The sequence below is a fragment of the Nelumbo lutea genome, chromosome 1 (genome assembly GCF_056320005.1).
Source record: "Nelumbo lutea isolate HS-2025 chromosome 1, American lotus-T2T, whole genome shotgun sequence".
Classification (NCBI taxonomy): domain Eukaryota; kingdom Viridiplantae; phylum Streptophyta; class Magnoliopsida; order Proteales; family Nelumbonaceae; genus Nelumbo; species Nelumbo lutea.
In genome coordinates, this window is record NC_142684.1 from 167,787,706 (window position 1) to 167,806,313 (window position 18,608).

The window sequence follows — 18,608 nt, forward strand, 5'->3', positions numbered from 1 at the left end:
GAAGGATTTCAAGGATGAGATTCCCTTCGTGTCACTCCCAGTGATAACAATATCATCTACATATACAACAAGTAGAATGATGCCAAATGTGGATTGCTTATAGAAAGCAGTATGGTCAGATTTGCTCTTCCTCGTCCCAAACCTCTCTACTGCCTGACTGAATTTTCCAAACCAAGCTCGAGGACTCTGTTTTAGTCCATACAACGATTTTCGAAGACGACAAACTTTCCCAGACTCCCCCTGAGCAACAAACCTAGGTGGTTGCTCCATATAAACCTCCTCCTGAAGAACTCCATGTAGGAAAGCATTTTTAATATCAAGCTAGTAAAGTGGACAATCATATGTAGCTGCCAAAGAAATAAATAATCGATCTGAAGTCAATTTTGCCACAGGGGAGAAAGTATCAGAATGGTCCACTCCATATGTCTGTGCATAACCTTTGGCCACCAGGCGAGCCTTTAGGCAAGCCACTGATCCATTAGAATTAAATTTGACTGCAAAGACCCACTTGCATCCAACTGCTTTCTTACCAGCAGGTAAATCGACCAGATCCCAAGTACCATTCTCAGTCAAGGCATTCATTTCCTCAAGCATGGCATCACGCCACCCAGGATGGGATAAGGCCTGGTGAACAGATTTGGGAATCCCTACAGAATCAAGAGGCAACAAACGATCATAGGTAACATAAGAGAAAATTGGATAAGTACACTGGCGTTTACCTTTCCGAAGAGCAATAGGTAGATCAATATCACTGGGCATTGGATCCGATGACGAAGATGAGACCGGTGCCGGACTTGTCACAGGAGGATTAGGTCGTCAAGAATAGACTTGAGTAATAGGTGGTTTTGGTTGAGAAAGTGGTGGTGGGGGTATTGGAGCAACACTAGCATCTGGACCGGTGACATGATACACTAGTAGATCATCATCCTCTTGTGGACACGTAAGTGTAGATGGAGCGGTAAAGAAAGGAAGATGTTCATGGAATGTAACATCAACTAACACAAGATACCAATTCAAGAGAGGAGAAAAACACCTATACCCTTTTTGGAGACGAGAGTATCCCAGGAAGACACATTTTAATGATTTGGGGTCCAATTTGGAAACCTGCGGACGAACATCACGAACAAAACAAGAACATCCAAAGATACGAGGTTCAACAGGAAACACAGATTTATTAGGAAACAAAATCTTATAAGGAATTTGATCATTTAGAACAGTGGAGGGCATGCGATTAATCAAAAAACACGCTGTAGAAACAACATCAGCCCAAAACTGTTTAGGAACATGTGTTTGAAATAAAAGAGCCTTGGCAGTTTCAAGAAGATGTCTATTTTTTCTCTCAGCCACTCCATTTTAAGATGGAGTATCGACACAAGATGATTGATGGAGAATTCCATTCTAAGCCATGTAAGTCTGAAAGGAATCAGAGAAATATTCTTTGGCATTATTACTTCGCAATGTTTGTACAGACACATCAAACTAGGTTTTTATTTCAGCATAAAAGGTTTTAAAATGTGAAAGCAACTCAGAACGAGATTTCATTAAATAAAGCCAAGTCATACGAGAAAAATCATCCACAAAGGTAACAAAATATCGAAATCCAGTCTTAGACATAATGGGACAAGGTCCCCAAACATCTGAATGTACTAACTCAAAAGCATGACTAGCCCTTTCATTAACTCGAGAAACAAATGATAGACGATGATGTTTTGCAAACTGACAAGACTCACAATCTAAAGAAGATACATCATGAAACTGAGGACATAACTTCTTTAACTAAGGTAAAGATGGATGCCCCAACCGACAATGAGCTTCAAAAGGAGATAAAGTACTGGAACAGGCAATGGTCCGGGATTCCTGGGTATCCAAAATGTACAGACCTCCTGATTCTCGTCCTTTACCAATAATCCTTTTCGTCATAAGATCCTGAAACAGACAATGATTAGGAAAGAATGACATACAACAGTTAAGAGTACGAGTGAGTTTGCTAACAGGTACCAAATTAAAAGAAAATTTTGGTAAACTCAATACGGATGACAAAGAAAGTGTTGGTGTGGGATTGATAGTGCCAGAACCAAGGACAAAAGAATTAGAACCATCTGCTAAGGTGACTGAAGAAGGAAAAGTGTGTGATTGGAAAGTGGAAAAGAGACTAGGATTGCCTGTCATATGATCTGTTGCACCAGAATCAATGACCCACTGAGAGGAAGAAGAAAGAAGACATGTATTGGTTTTATTCGACTCAACAAGGGCAGTGATGGACTGAGAGGAGTTCTTTAATGACTCTTGATACTGGGTAAATTTCGCATACTCATCTGCAGAAATTGTAATGGTCTGATCTAACGATGGATGAGGAGCATCACTCGTAGTTACAACATGAGCTGACTGAGACCCAAAAGACTTCTGGTTTTTCTTTTGCAATTTCTGACAAGTCCTTTTAGTGTGACCTGGTTCATGACAATAGTAGCAAACTACTCCCCCTGTGGCCTGAGTTCCAGCATTCCAACCACTATTACTGCCGCCTCTACTACTATTCTGAAAACGAGACCGGCCAGTTGATCCACTATTCTGACTGACAAGTGCACTAGGTTGTTGTACAGGTGAGGTATGGGAACTAGTATCTGTACGAAGGACCCTAGTAAAGACCTCTTTTAAAGAGGTAATCTCAGGATTAGACAGAATCTGTGACTTAGCACCATCAAATTGAGGACTAAGGCCAGCCAAAAAACTCATAATAGCCATCTGTTCACGTTGAGTCTGCTGAACTTTGATATCAGTACTGAAAGGTAACAAGGCGTTCAATTCCTCATAAGTGCGTTTGAAATTCATGAAATAGGTCTGAAGAGACTGATCCTATTGTTCATGCCGATAGAATGTCTTGCAAACATAAAAAATACGGGAAATATTTTCTTTACCAAAGAACAGAAAAGCCAAATATTCCATTAGTTCTTTTACAAACTCACAGTGAGAGACATGACTGACGTACTCATTCTCAATAGAATTACGGATTTGCAAAAATAATTGAGCGTCAACCCTTAGCCATTCAATGCAAGTCTCATCAGTAGGAGGGTCCTTAGTCAGATGGTTGTCCTTAGAGATACTTCGTAAATACAAGCGAACAGTTTTACTCCAGTCTAAATAATTAGTTCCATTTAGTTTTTGTTCAGTGATTTAGACAGAATGGGGATAACACTAGGCATAGCCAAGTTCTTTTGTTCAACTGCCATCATAAATACAAGAAAATAAACTTTTAACAACCAGCAAAACCAATAAAACAACTTAAATAGAATCGGCAACAGATGCAACACCCAAACAACAAGAAATCACAACTGGCAACACCAAAATATCAACTATATAAGAAGAACAAAGATGAAAGACTTTCCTGATAGGCAAACAAACACCACAGGAGTAACACCGAGGTTGAGGCAATCGTCAGAAAAGAGACCGGTGAAGGTGGGTAGGCCAATCTGGGGGTTCCACTTCCACTGGTAGGGGCGATGAGATGCAGATGTCACTCGGAATGGGTGACCTAGAGATCACAGCTGCTACTCACTTGGGCAACGTATAGAATTCAAAGCTGCTCACTTGGGCAGCAAAGGGAAGAAAACCAGAAATTAATTTCAAACTGGAATTGGTGTCTCCAGCTCTGATACCATGTGATAGAACAAGAATTGGAAGAAATTGATATCTTTCAATTGAGAAAATAGTACATATATATACAGCCTTGTAGATACTACAAAGGAAGAAAATCATACAACCTTGCAGATACTAAAAAGGAAGAAAATCATACGGCCTTGTAGATACTAAAATAGGAAGAAAATCAAAGAATGAATAATTCCTATAATCAAGCTATTCCTAATTGGGCTGATACTACATATTTACAGCCTATAATTACAACCTATAATCTCGTAACAATTCTCTTGCACTTTTCTATTTTGAGTTGAAGCCCATACGGGTAATAGGACTACTAGACCATATAGAGATTTGACAAGACAGATAACTTCTTGAATCACCTAATTTTTTAGGGACTTTTGCATATTTTTCAAAAATGTTTTTGAGCCTAGAAATAGGTCCTTGAGTTTTCTTCCCATAATCAGGAAAAAAACAAAGATCGGAGTACAATACAAGGAATTCAAGAATGGTACATTTATTTCTTGTTAGAATCGGCTATAGAGGGGTATATAGTCAATTTACATTGGTTTATATGCTTGATGTAGTTATAAGTAGATCCTAAGTTAAGTGACGTGTCCCACACTTAAGTGGGGGCACAATAGTCATTGTGCATTGTTTTAGAAAACTATAAATAAAATTGGGCGACTAGAGAGAGAACTCTCAAGTTCGAAGCAGACCTTGTTTTCTCTTATTCTCCTCTTCTCTTCTCTTCTCTTCTAATCCTTCACCATTATTACTTTCTATTTATTATTTCGAACCTAAGAACATCACAGGTCTGAACTTTAGCATGGTATCAGAGCCAATATAATCAGTTCAGATCAACCCAGTTTTTTTTCTTTTCAGCGCCCATCCTGCTAGGTTTTGCAGGTTTCTCACTAGCTGATCGAAGATTCACAGAGGGGCTAAAAAGGAGTGATCATTTTTTTTTGTTCTGGACGTTTTCATGCCTACAATGGGTGGTGTTGTGGCTGTTTTGTGTGGTTGGTCGAAAACCCTCTATTCGATGGTTTGAAGAGGGCTGGTTTCAGTGATGTAATTGACTGTCTGCAAGTCTGATTTGTGGGGGTTCAAATAGGTAGGTTACATCAGTGTTGTAGGGAGGAATAGGTTTTGATGTGTTGCAGAACCTAGTACTATATATGTGAGGTGTATTCTGGTGGTTTATGGTGCTGAAAGTGGAAGATAGCAGTGGTGTTGTTGCTGAAAGTGGTGAACAGTGAGTGGTTGTTGCTGAGACCTGTGACAGTAGGTACTCTAGCAATAATCAGCTGTTGGGGTGTAGTGTGGTGACTAGTTAGTGAGATGGAGTGATAGACTAGTGATAGATTTTTTTTGACAGTTGTCGGAGACAGCAGTGAATGCAAGTCTAGTGTAATGGTTCCCCCTGATTATCTAAATGTGCAAATGACATCTATCAAACTGAATGGTAAGAATTATGTGCCTTGGGCTAAATCTGTTGAAGTTTTCCTGAAAGCTAAGAAGAAAGTGAATCATGATAAGGAAGATAAACCTTTAGCTGATTCTCAGGGGTACGATGAGTGGGAGCACGACGATGCACAAATTATGACATGGTTATGGAATAGTATGGAACCCAAGATTAGTGTGAACTTTATGTTCTTAGATACAGCCAAGGAGGTTTGGGATCATGCAAAGAAGCTTCTGGACAAGACAACACTACTAGGGTTTATTAACTGTACCAAGAGTATTTTAATCTGCAACAGGGTAATCAAAGTCTCGAGAAATATTATGCTAGTATGAGAAATCTGCGGAATGAGTTGAATGTGTATTATCCTCTTACATATGATGTCAAGATTCAGCAACAGCAGAGAGAGCAATTGAATGTAACTAGATTTTTAGTAGGGTTTAAGTACTAGGTGGGTCTACCCTTCACTCTCTTGAAGAGGTGTTTGCCCGTCTCCGAAGGATCTCGGTTGGACCTACGGAGAACCCCACTATATCAGATAGGTCTGCGTTTGCAGTAACAAGAGGGGGAGGCCGTGGAGGTAAAGGAGGATCTCAGGAGGTTCAGCCTGGTCGTGGTGGTGGTCGTATTGGAGGTTCAACTTGACCATGCAGAGAACATAGTAATGGTCAAAGGAGGTGTATACATTGTGGTATGGAGGGACATACTATCAACTTTTGTTATGATCTACATGGCCCACCTTTAACCTAGGCAAATCATGCAATGGATACTGGTGGTGGTTCGAGACAAAAACTCACAAACTGATCAGATACCCTCTACATCTATGGGTGCCTCCGGAAAGGAGATGACGAGTGTCCCTGGTAAGCTTACTTTGATATTCTGAAAACCTGAGCTGGTTCGAGGGAGCTCACCCTCCTGAAAACAGAGTAGAGTAGAGGAGGGGAAGAACAGAAAGGAAGAAGAGAGGAGAGATGGAGGAGATCAGTAGGGTTGCATTTTTCATGCCCAGAATCGGTGAAGTAATACAATACTTATACTCTCTCTTCCACCTCTCGTGCACATGGCTTGACTGAGACGGCTAACTAACTGGAGGGACGTGGCCTCCTCACGTAAACAAACCTCAGTGGCGGTTGCACATGGGAGATCGAGTGCTTCTCTCGTTCTTGGCCTGGTTGCTGCATGTCGTGGGCCTGGGTCTCCTGTGGTGGGCCCAAATGGGTAGTCGAGGGCCTATCAGTCCCACCCTCTTCAAGAAACACCTTATCCTCAAGGTTGATGTGAGGATATTGGTCTTTCAGTTGGTCATAGTCTTCCCATGTGGCCTCTTCTGGTGGCAAGTTCTTCCACACGACCAGGGCCTGCTTGTGTAACTTCTTGCCCATTTTGACCCACCTTATATTTCTGATTTGTTGTGGCTCAATCAATATGTCTCCATCTTCAGTGAATTGTGGGAGGGTTGGGCTGACCTTAGTGGTAGGACTTAGACATGGTTTCAGCATGCTGACATGAAAAACTGGGTGTAATTTCGAGGAAATAGGTAGCTCCAGTTTGTAAGCTACCTGCCCTACTCGTTCAATCACCATGAATGGGCCAAAAATACTTGGGAGCTAGCTTCTGCCAAACCTGTCAGGCTACCGAAGCTTGTCGGTAAGGCTGGAGTCTTAAGTAGACCCAATCCCCCACTGCAAATTCAAGCTCCCGATGATTGCGATCATAGGCTAACTTCATGCGCTGTTGGGCTTTCTGCAAATGCAGCTTGAGGGATCTTAAAATCTCATCTGTCCAATAACTGGGCTTCTACCTCAGCCACTGTAGAAGTCTCCTTTTCGTAAGGAAGCACAGCTGGAGGATCTCTCCCATAAATTATTTTAAATGGAGTGGTCTCTGCTGAAGCTTGGTATGTGGTGTTATACCAATATTCGGCCCATGGCAGCCAGTAAGCCCACTGTTTGGGCTTCTCTGATGAAACAACGCAAGTAAGTTTCAAGGCTGTGATTGACCACCTCGGACTGCCCATCTGTCTGGGGATGGTAGCTGGTGATGTGAAGCGCATGTACTCCTTGAGCAGAAAAATAAGAATCCCAGAATTTGCTCATAAAGAGGGGGTCCCTGTCGGTCAAGATAGAGTTCGGAGTCCGTGCAATTTGGCTACCTCCTGGACATAAGCTCGAGCCACTGTGGAAGCTGTGTACAACTGTGATAGCGCCAAGAAATGAGCATATTTGCTTAGGCAGTCCACAATTACCAGGATCACCGACTTCCCTGCTGATTTAGGCAACCCGGTAATAAAATCCATGGTAATGTCTTCCCATACTCGTTCTGGAATGGGTAAGGGCTGAAGTAGACCTGCAGGAGACTGGGTGCTATACTTGTGCTGCTGGCATATGTCACAACAGGCCACATAACTCTGAACCATATGTCTCATTCCCCTCCAATAGTAGTGGCTCGCTATCCTCTTGTAGGTTCTGAGAAACCCGGAATGCCCACCTATAGCCAAGTCATGAAATAACTTGAGCAACTCCTTCTGATACTCTGATGTGCTGGCTACTACCACATGACCTTTATAGAAGAGTGTAGTACCAGTTACGGAATACCCTGGCACTAAAGTGGGATCCTTGCTCCATTGGGATCGGATCTGGCTGAGTTCTGGATCTGATTGTGCCTCCAGCTGGATGAGGTCATACAAGGGGTAATTGGGTTTAGACAGGCCCACATCTGGAAATCTTCTACCCTGGATAGTGCATCTGCCACTGCATTTGAAGGCCCAGGTTTATATTCAATATGAAAACCGTAACCCAGAAGTTTGTAGGCCCATTTTTTCTGTTCTGGGCTGAGAATCCTCTGCTCCAATAAATGTTTAATGCTTCAGTGATCGGTTCGTACCGTAAATCTCCTTCCCAGAAGGTATGCCCTCCATTTGTGTACTGATAAGGTAATTGCCATCAACTCTTTCTCATACGTGGACTTGGCTTGGGCCTGGGCTGATAGAGCTCGGCTGAAGAAAGCCAATGGTTGCCCATTCTGCATTAAGACTGCACCAATCCCCTTCCCTGAAGCATCAGTTTCCACCACAAATTCTTTACTGAAATCTGGAAGAGCCAAGGTGGGAGGCGATGTGACTGCCTTCTTAAGATATTGGAAGGCCCCTTCTGCTGCCTCGTCCCATATAAAGGATTGTTCCTTCAACAACTTTGTGAGAGGTGCGGCCAACATACCATAACCGGCGATGAAACGTCTGTAATAACCAGTCAGTCCGAGGAACCCTCTAAGTGACTTTTGGTTCTGTGGTCTTGGCCAATTGACCATGCTTGAAACCTTGTCCGGGTCTGTACAAACTTTCCCACCTGTTATTATATGCCCAAGGTAATGAATATGGGTCTGTCCAAAGGAACATTTAGTGGGCTTGGCAAACAAGGAGTGCTGCCTAAGTAGGTCCAGAGTGCGACGCAAGTGTGTTAGGTGTGAGGCCCAGGTGGGGCTGTAGATAAGTATATTGTCGAAGAAAACCAATATATAGTGTCGCAAATACGGTCTGAAAATGTCATTCATGAGCCGCTGAAAGGTAGATGATGCGTTGGTTAAATCAAATGGCATAACCACAAATTCGTAGTGACCATCTAAGGTTTGAAAAGCCGTCTTATTTATATCTTCTGGGTGGACTCGGATCTGGTGGTACCCGGACCTGAGATCCAGTTTGGAGAAGAAGAAGGCCTGGCCCAATTCGTCAAAAACTCTTCTGTCAATGGAATGGGATATCAGTCCTTCACAGATGTTGAGGGTTCGGTAGTCAACACAAAATCTCCATGTCCCATCCTTTTTCTTTACTAGTAGGACAGGTGAAGAGAACGGGCTGTTACTGGGCCGAATGAACCCTTTATCCAGGAGTTCTTGGATCATCTTATCCACTTCTGCCCGCTGATAATGTGGATACCAGTATGGGCGGACATTTGTGGGAGGAGCTCCCAGTTGGAGTACAATCTGGTGGTCCAGCTGTCTCGAGGGGGGGGGGGGGAGAGCAGATGGCTCTTGGAATATGTCCTCGTATTTGCTCAGGAGCTGTTGGAGTTGGTCCTGTTGCTCCGGGTTCTGGGTTATAGTATCATCAACAGCCAATGTCGGCCCAAGAGGCATGGGGCCCATACTCATTAGCAAGGGGGTATCCGAGTATTGACAACTCTTGAATATGAGGTGGGGAGGTTTGGCTGTGGCCGAGACAGGTCTGGTTCCCCTTAATATGCAGGTGAGTCCCTCATGTTGAAACTGCATTGTAAGGTCAGCCCAATTGCACATTACGGGGCCCAATTGTTGAAGCCATTCGACGCCCAGAACTATATCTGCCCCTGAAAATTCAAGGGGGTGCAGGTCTATAGTGAAGAGGTACCCCTAAATTTTAAGCCTAACTGATTTACATTTTCCCTCACATCTGATTCCTTGCCCACTGGCCACGTTTACAGCAAAGGGAGCTATGGGTTCCACATCCAACCCGAGTCTCCGGGTCAACCGGGGGGTGATAAAATTTAGAGAACTTCCACTGCCAATTAGGATAGCCACTTTTTGGGCCTGAACCCACCCTTCCACCCTCATGGTACATGGGCTCTGACAGCCCAATAGAGCTTGCAAAGAAATCACATAATATTCAATTTCCGTAGTTGGGACTGCTTCATTGGTTCCAACTTCCGGTTCCCGTTCAAAGTTGGCATCCTCCTCTTCAACCTGCAATAAGTAGAGGTGTGGGGTCTTGCACCAGTGCCCTTGGGTAAATTTTTCGTCACAATTGTAACACAACCCTTTTTCTCGACGGACCTGCATCTCGGTCCATGAGAGCTTCTTGTAAGGTACTACCATGGTCCCGGGGTTCTTGGGTGCTGGGGCTTCTGGTTTAGTGCCCGGGGTGGCAAGTAAGGGTTCCAGAGCTGAATCTGCTCGACTGGTTGGGATTTGTAACAGGGGTCCAACCGCTGGACCAGTTGGTCTAGTGGTTTTTCTTCATAGGTTTAGCCTGTCTTCTTAGAGTTTAGCTAGCCCGATAGCAGAGATAAGAGTCGAAGGCTGCAATGCTTTTACTTCAATTCGTATGTCTTCCCATAAACCCCCAATGAAACAGCCAACCAGAGTCATTTTCGGCCAACCATGCACACGGGTGGCTAATCTCTCGAACTCAGTTTGATACTCCCTCACACTACCAGTCTGTTTGACACGGGACAAGGATTCATCAAAATTTTCATACCCGGATGGTTCGAACCTCACTCGTAAGGCTTCAGTGAAGTCCATCCAAGTAGTTTGGGGGTGTGTTTTTCGGTACCATTGGTACCACATAATGGCCTCTCCATCGAGGTGTGTTGGAAAACGTGGGGTTACTGGTGCATATCTATATTTGGTAGTTGTGTAAAAATAGAATTGTATATATTCCTAGGATTGTAGAAGGATTGATTTAAAAAGTTTTCTTTCTATTTCTTTCTTTCTATTCATGTACTTTCTATTTTTTTATTTTCTATTTTCTTTTCTTTCTATTTTTTCTTCTTTCTATTTATTGCAGCAGCTTACTGTATAAATATGCCGATTGGCAATAGAATGAAATACATCAGTATTCTACCATTCCAAAACATGGTATCAGAGCTCTAGGTTTGTCAACCTTGAGATTTTTTTTTTCGGCCTTCATTGCCAGTTTTTCGTGTTTCTCTTCTGGCCTTCAGTGTTGATCTGTAACCAGAAGTGTTCCTTTATTCTCCTTTATTCCAGCCAGTTCTTCCCTTCTTTATTCTCCTTTCCTGCTGGCCTTATTTTTTCCTCCATTAACAATGTCCGACATGACTGCAACAAGTACTCCCGTCCAAACCGATGAAGGAGCAACAAATTCTCATCCTCACACTGGTGATTTGTAGAATATTCAGACAACATATAGACTGAATGGCCAGAACTACTTGAAGTGGTCACAACTAGTGCGTACCTATTTGACGGGAAAAGGAAAAATTAGTCACCTTCTTGGAACAGGGCCAAAGTTGGGCGAGTCAAATTTTGATGCTTGGGACGAAGAGGACTCCATGATTATGTCATGGTTGTGGAGTTCAATGACACCCGAGATCAGTGATACTTGTATGTTTCTTCCCTCTGCAAAGGCTATTTGGGATGTTGTCTGACAAACCTATTCCAAAGCCGCCATGGAATCATGCTTGATCCTCCCGAAGGCTCAGCCATGGTGGCAAGGGGAGGAAGTTACTGTGGTTCAAAGGGTGAGAACAATCACAACTTGGCTCGTGACACAACTACTCATGACTCTAACGATAACCTCTGGTGCACCTATTGCAAGAAGCCCAGACACACAAAAGATCGGTGCTGGAAACTTCATGGGAAACCTCCCACATCCAGCAAGGAATGGGGAAATCGAGGAGTTTCAAAAGGAGTTCAACAGGCCCATAATGTCTCCACAACCCCGCAACAAGAACACTCAAGTCAGGGACCATTTAATGATGAAGAATGGAAAGGCTAAGGAGCTTCCTGAAATCCTTGAAACTAGGAAGTGGTTCTACCTCTCTTGCTCTCTCAGGTGAGTCTTTATCTCTAGGATTACATGCCTCGGCTAGTGTTTTTCCATGGATTCTTGATTCTGGAGCTACTGACCACATGACACTCTCTTCACTACATTTTCTCACCTATACACCCTGTCCTAGTAATAGAAAAAATTCTGTTGCTAATGGTTCTTTCAGCACAATGGCAGGGATTGGGAATATTCAAATTACTCCATCCCTATTGCTTAAAAATGTGCTTCATGTTCCTAAGTTATCCACTAGCCTTATCTCTATACATAAACTCAACCAGGATGTGAACTGCAATGTTGTGTTCTTTCCTTCTTACTGTGTATTTCAAGACCAGGTTTCGGGGAAGAAGATTGGACTTGCTAAGGAAAGAGATGGACTCTACTACCTTGAAGCAACCAGCAAACCATCTCACACTGTTATGCATGTCACACATGAGTCATTCTTATCTACCTCCAATAAAGATTTAATTTGGCGTCATCACTTCCGTTTCGGTCATCCTTCATTTCCTGTTTTAAAAACAATGCTTCCTTCCTTGTTTAAAGGAATTGATGTTGAAACCTTTCATTGTGATGTTTGTGAACTTGCTAAGCACAAAAGGGTTTCTTTCCCAATCAGCAATAAAAGATCTTAACCTCCTTTTTATTTGATTCATTCGGATATATGGGGCCCTTCTCAAATTCCCAACATTACTGGTTCTAGATGGTTTGTCACCTTTGTTGACGATTGCACTAGGGTCGCATGGATCTTTCTTCTTAAGTCTAAATCTGATGTGGGTACCATTCTTCCCAACTTTTATAACATGGTCCAAACTCAGTTTGGTGTGAGAATTAAAAGGTTTCGATCTGATAATGCTACAGATTATTTTAATCAGAATTTGTCCCCATTTTTTCAGAAAGAAGGCATTGTGCATGAATCCTCCTGTGTTAACACTCCCCAACAGAATGGGATAGCTGAGAGGAAAAATGGCCATCTTTTGCAAACCACTCGAGCCTTTCTCCTTCAAAACCGGGTGGCCAAACAATATTGGGGGGAAGCTGTCCTTACTGCTGCATACACCATAAATAGATTACCATCTAAAGTTCTTGACAACCGAAGCCCAATACAAGTCCTTTCTCAATTCTACCCTGATATTCAAACCTCAAATAATCTCACACCAAGAATTTTTGGCTGCACTGCCTTTGTTCATGTCCATAATAAGGGAAAATTGGATCCACAAGCAATCAGGTGTGTCTTCTTGGGATATTCCCCAACTCAGAAAGGTTATAAATGTTATCATCCAGCCACCAAAAAATTCTATACCTCCATCGATGTCACATTTGAGGAGGGACAATCCTTTTTCACTCAAACTTATCTTCAGGGGGAGCCCTCATTACTGGAAGATAAGGCCTCGGATCTACTCTCCTTAGATGTATTACCCTCCTCACAGTCATCCAACCGTCAAGAATCACATCCCTCTGAGTCACATGTTAGACAGTTTTGTATGCCCTTAGCTTCAATCAAAATTGATGTACTTTATGAGTTTATTGTAAATGAATAAAAGTACATATTTGATTCATGTTCCCTTGGTATGTTTCTGTGTATTACCCTTAAACTGGACACTTATTGAGACTCATGTTAGTTTAGAATGTTCACAGCCAGTGGGTCGGTCTGGGGAGACCTATCCTGACAAGGCTGACACTGTGGTGCCACCAAGTCAGTTGGGGTGGCTTGTCTCAGCTACCGGGGTGAGACCCTAGGCACATACAGTGTGGGATTAATTGAATCTTTGAACTGGACCAGATTTCCAGTATTGCCCTGGACTTTGGAGATTGATGGGCAAAACTGGAAAGTTACACCCGACCCCTAGACTCGATTATGATACTGCACTAGGTGTCGGATCGGGCTGTCTTTGATATATCAATCAGTGAGATCCTTAGCGGGGGTCAAAACCTGGGTATGTTAGGACAATCCGAGAATTCATCTGAGTGGGTGATCATAGTGACAGGATCAGCCCCTTTGTCGGACAAAGGTAATGATCGGGGATGCACTCTCACTGTTGGAAACCAAGACTGCCGGCAGCCGATTTCAACCGTTGAAATTTGTTTTTGCGAAGTATATTTTATATGAGATATAAAAGTATATACATTATGGTTTCTAAAATGTTTGCAAATGGTTTTAATTCCCGGGATCCATATAAGTGGAGAGTGCAACACTGTTCCTTGCAGCCGAGGGAGAGGTCCTCTCTTGTCGGGCAGTGTATGATCATTATGGGCTGAGAGGTTAAGTGTAAGACCATTGAGGATAATACCTGATGGGCTAATCTTGCATCTGCCCACAGTCCCTGGGTGTTACAAGGTGGCTTGGCCCAGGGACCACTTAGGGTAAGTGTTGGGCCCATAGAGCCCATTTGATGGGTTTCAGGGGGTGCACTGTCTTTAACAGTGTATTCGACCAGGCCTTGTAACAAAGGCTGGGCCGAACCCATGTGGCTGATGTGTAGATCAATGCTTGGGTCCCACGCCATACAAGGAAGCCCAACTGGGCAGCAGTTAGGAAGGTTAAGTGAGCACATAAGCTTAATGGGCCTAAAGCCCATTTCGAACTGGGCTATTAATTTAGTTAATTAAAGGGGCGAATTCTGAGATGGATTAGCAGTTAGGATAGGGTCTTAATCCTATCCACTCAGAGAGTCCAGATCTGAATGTGATTCAGATCTAGAAACCTCCTAATAAGATTAGGATAAAGCTAATCTAATCTGCAGATAAGATAAGGGTTTATCCTTATCATTAGAAGAGAAGGCTGATCCAAATATGATTTGGATAAGCACCTCCTAATGAGATTAGGAGCTGATCTTTTCAAGTTAACAAAAGGAAGGAGGGGGCGGCAGCCTTGAGAGAGAACAAGAAACACATCAGATCCTCTTTAGTGCTGAAATCAAAAAGAGAGAATTCTGCACCCTGCGAATACTCTCTTGCCGCCTCCCTGCTCTTGCCGCCCTGTTTGCCAGTTCGATCTCCAGCTGTGGGAGAAGTCAAGATTGGATCTTAATATCAATTCTTTGAGAAATGATTGAAAAGGAAGCTGTGCTCACGTTCCATCCTGCTGTTTCTTGCGAAGGACAGAGTTCTTGGGGAAGAACACTGCTGATTCTGCTCCATCCTGCACTGCGCCATCTTCAGTGGGAGCAGTCTTTGGATCCTTCCTTGGGCGTGAACACCTTCGTTGGGAGATATTGCTTCTCCATATCAGGTATCTTTCTCTCCCATTCCTTTTGGTTCAGATCTGGTTCAGTTTAAGGTTCAAGATTTATCCTTGAAAATATGATTTTCTAAATAGGGAATGTGATTCCTAGTTGAAGGGAGAGAAAAATTTTTGAAATTCGCCCCTTATTCCGCAATCTTTGGGCGTTCATGTGATGGATCTCTCAACCCATTATCACAATCCTCTGAGCCTCACATTCCCGAGTCTCAACAAGAGTCAAACAACCCAACCATTGAACCAAATTCAGACACTGTTAACCCCACCAAAGATGTGCATGATGATGTGAGATATATGCAAGTTTACTCTAGGAAAAGAAATCCAGATCCTCAACTTGTGCAAGTCCAAGATTCAACTCCTAATCCTGGAACTGAGGGATATGCAGAAGTATGACCTACCTATTGCACTGAGAAAAGGAACCGGAGAATTTACCAAACACCCATTGTACCCTTTAGCCAAATCTGTGTCGTTCCAAAGATTCTCTAAATTCCATAAAAGTTTTCTAGTCAGCCTTAATACCATTCCAATTCCTAATACTCTAGCCGAGGCACTTTCTAATAAGGAGTGGAGAAAAGCCATGAGAGTGGAAATGGAGGCACTAGAAAAGAACAACACATGGGAAGTTGTGGATCTACCAAGAAACAAGAAGACTGTAGGTTGTAAATGGGTGTTCACAATTAAGTACAAATCTGATGGGTCGTTAGAAAGGTACAAAGCACAACTGGTAACCAGGTTTGCAATCACACTGGATGTTAGGAGTCCTACTCTTTCAATATGCTAAATAAAGTCAATTAGATTTTTCACTTCTGGTCATGCCCAGCACTCTTATAGGGATACATTCCTAAAGTTCCTTTGATCCTTATGAACAATATAACTGCTATTAGGGTGTGCACAGTCATACAACCCTAACATATTGCATTGGAAAAGATATTAAATTCAATATAGGCATTAAAAAAGCATAAAAAAGAATAAACCAATATTCAGGCACAAATAAGGAAAAGCAAATATTCATAGGCACATAAAATAGGAACTCATTGACAAACAGTTTAAAATGTCAATTTGAATTTTCCTTTCCTGTTTAGACTTCTCAGTAAATGCAACTTGCAACTTGAAGGCTCATGGGATTCAGTAATACATAAAAGAAAAAGTAAAGGAACTAATGACATGATGTTTGAAAAGCAATGTCATCATCATCATCATTTAAGTCCTTCACTAAATATAAGCCTGATTTTATTAGTTCTAAGAAAACATGAAGGCTAGAAAAGTTGAAGAACCTATAATGGCTACATACTTTATCTGTTTGCTCCAGCACCTCATCATCATTTGGGTGGAAATATATCTTGCCACTTCGGTAAAGACCACAGACAACTGCCTGCAAGGAAAAGCAGATTGAGAGAAGAAAAATCAGAAAAAAGAAAGCAGCTTTTGCCATTTTACCAGAAATAACAATATTTGAAGAAGAGTTTTCAGTTTCACCTCTTGAACTCCATGCCTTATTTGCTTATACTTTAATCCTGCTAGGTTGGGAAAACTGCAAAGATTAAATACATTTTCTGCAATAATACAGTTAAACTATTAGTAGATAATAATATGTCACTTCAACTGAAAAAAATATATATACATTTACGTAGTAGCCTCCTATGAAAATGATCATTACTGCAGATATTTATAACAAACAGCTTATATTTCTTTTGGTTGCAGAGACAAAGACATACATTTACCATGTCTACATATCTATATGCACATTATGTATTTATCTATATTTTTGTTGACATTTTTATGATCTTTTATTATTTTTCTGATTTCCTTGTAGGTTGGGATTATATGTATAATTTTATGACTTTCCTTAAGGTTTGAAACAGTCTTGGTTGGCAAGGTCCTCCTATCCTTCTTTTGGATAATCAACATCAGTTGAAGAAATTTTATTAATATGGATGAAAAACAAAACAGATTTACAAATTCAGCCCCAGGTCAGGTGCCCCCAAAGTCTCCTTGTCCAGGATTATTTATCTTAGTTCTTAATAAAGCTTTTTTTTTCATGATGTTGGTTGCTTTTATAAATGGGAAACAAAGCTACTTTTGTGAAAGACAAGATACATAAAAAACATATATTTTTAAAAAGTTCTTAAACAGAAGAAGAAAGTTGAATCCTAGAACTTTTTGAAGTGGAATAGGTATAGTACTCCGATAATTAAGCAAGTGCCTGTAGATCTTTATGAGGCCCTTTTGCCGAGAGCACTGGACAAATAGTTTAGATGCAACATTTTCAACTGGTTCCACATTCAATCCCAAGATTGATTTCAAAAGTTCACATGTACTTGAATTTGAAACCTGCAGTTGTATTGTGAAGCCAATTTAATTAGAATTCATCCAGGTAAGAATTGAACAATTTGATAGTTCCAAAGTAAAATAGCTCTATATGTATTATACCTCAACAATGGTGGGCACAGATGCCATTTTTGTAAGAGGCTGTAGCGCTAATACAGAGAGAAATGTATCTGTATCAACTTCATACCTAATATGAGAATTTAAAATTAATATTTCCACATAAATGGTCAATTTCTGAATGCCTCGCCTATACAAATATCTATAACATGAAAAGGTGAAGGTTATATCTAGAAAAACGGTGTGAGGGGGCACAAAACAATGTAAACAATAACAAGAGGTATACATAGGTGCCCCTATTGTCACAATCAGATCAAACCAACTATTTCTACCTGGAATGGATACCCAATCTCTTTTGGTTATCCGTGTTTACATACTTAAGGGTACTTTGGTTCTTACCTGTTTAAACTATTGCCACAGTCAGGGGCTATTGCTTGGTGAAATGGTAAAATCTTGGGTTGACAAACATAAGAAAGCAGGTTCAAGTCCGAGAGCGGGCACTTTGTGGGGAAAATGCCAAAGGTTAGGTCAATATCCAGTCTACCCTTCCCAAGACCAATGGCCTTTTTTAATTAAGGGTGATAGACACATATCCTCTAGTTTTTCTCCCTTCCTTTTTTTCTTCAAATAAGAAAGACTTCATAAAAGAGAGAGAAGATAACAAAAAGAAAGGGCACAATCATCAAGGCCCTTTAGGGATGAGGGACAAGACCACAAACCTTACAAAACAATAAGGTTAACAAAACAACAACAACAACTTAGCAATTCAAGGAGAAAACCAAGTATAAATTCTCAAAAGATCTATTCCAAGAGAGCATTTCCCTAATATAACTTATTTCTCCCTACACTTTCCCTGGCAAACTGTCAGCCAATGAATTGCCTAATCCCTGGACCCACTGAATAAAATAGTGCTCATGGTGGATACCAGAGTCAAGTCATGGTAATGAGGGGCCCTCAGCCTATCTATCTATCTATCTATCTATCTATCTATCTATCTATCTATCTATCTACCTACCTACCTACCTACCTACCTACCAATACACATGTTTCCCTTCACCTCAACTTGAGACAAACCTGAAGAAAATTTGTTTTTTGTTGTGTCTAACACAGCTGCTCAAATATTCCCCACATCAAGAATTTGGCTGCCTCAAATCCCTCAAATAATTTACATTCCTAGTAGCCAGGTTATTCTCTTCCTTGATGAAAGCTCTTTGGAGAACCCAGGTCCTGCTGGGATTTCTTTCTTTCTTTCTTTCTTTCTTTGTGTGTGTGTGTGCGTGTGTGTGGGAGGGGGGGGGGGTATTAACAGACTTAGAAGGACACCTGTCTTTTCAGTGGCAAGTGATCCAATAGGA

At 41.7% G+C, this 18,608-nt stretch overlaps 1 protein-coding gene across 6 annotated transcripts in view; it reads right to left on the minus strand.

Annotated features, from left to right (window-relative positions):
* LOC148879028 (ion channel POLLUX-like protein, putative (DUF1012)) overlaps positions 1 to 18,608 on the minus strand; it is a 165,154-nt gene that overhangs the window by 31,264 nt on the left and 115,282 nt on the right. For all 6 annotated transcript variants that reach the window (XM_088960395.1, XM_088960396.1, XM_088960398.1 and 3 more), the window contains 4 exons: positions 17,299 to 17,383; positions 17,052 to 17,199; positions 16,345 to 16,421; positions 16,160 to 16,240 (listed from right to left, as the gene is read on the minus strand). In XM_088960395.1, coding sequence (XP_088816521.1) covers positions 16,160 to 16,240; positions 16,345 to 16,421; positions 17,052 to 17,199; positions 17,299 to 17,383 — 391 coding nt within the window. The remainder of the gene's footprint in view (positions 1 to 16,159; positions 16,241 to 16,344; positions 16,422 to 17,051; positions 17,200 to 17,298; positions 17,384 to 18,608) is intronic.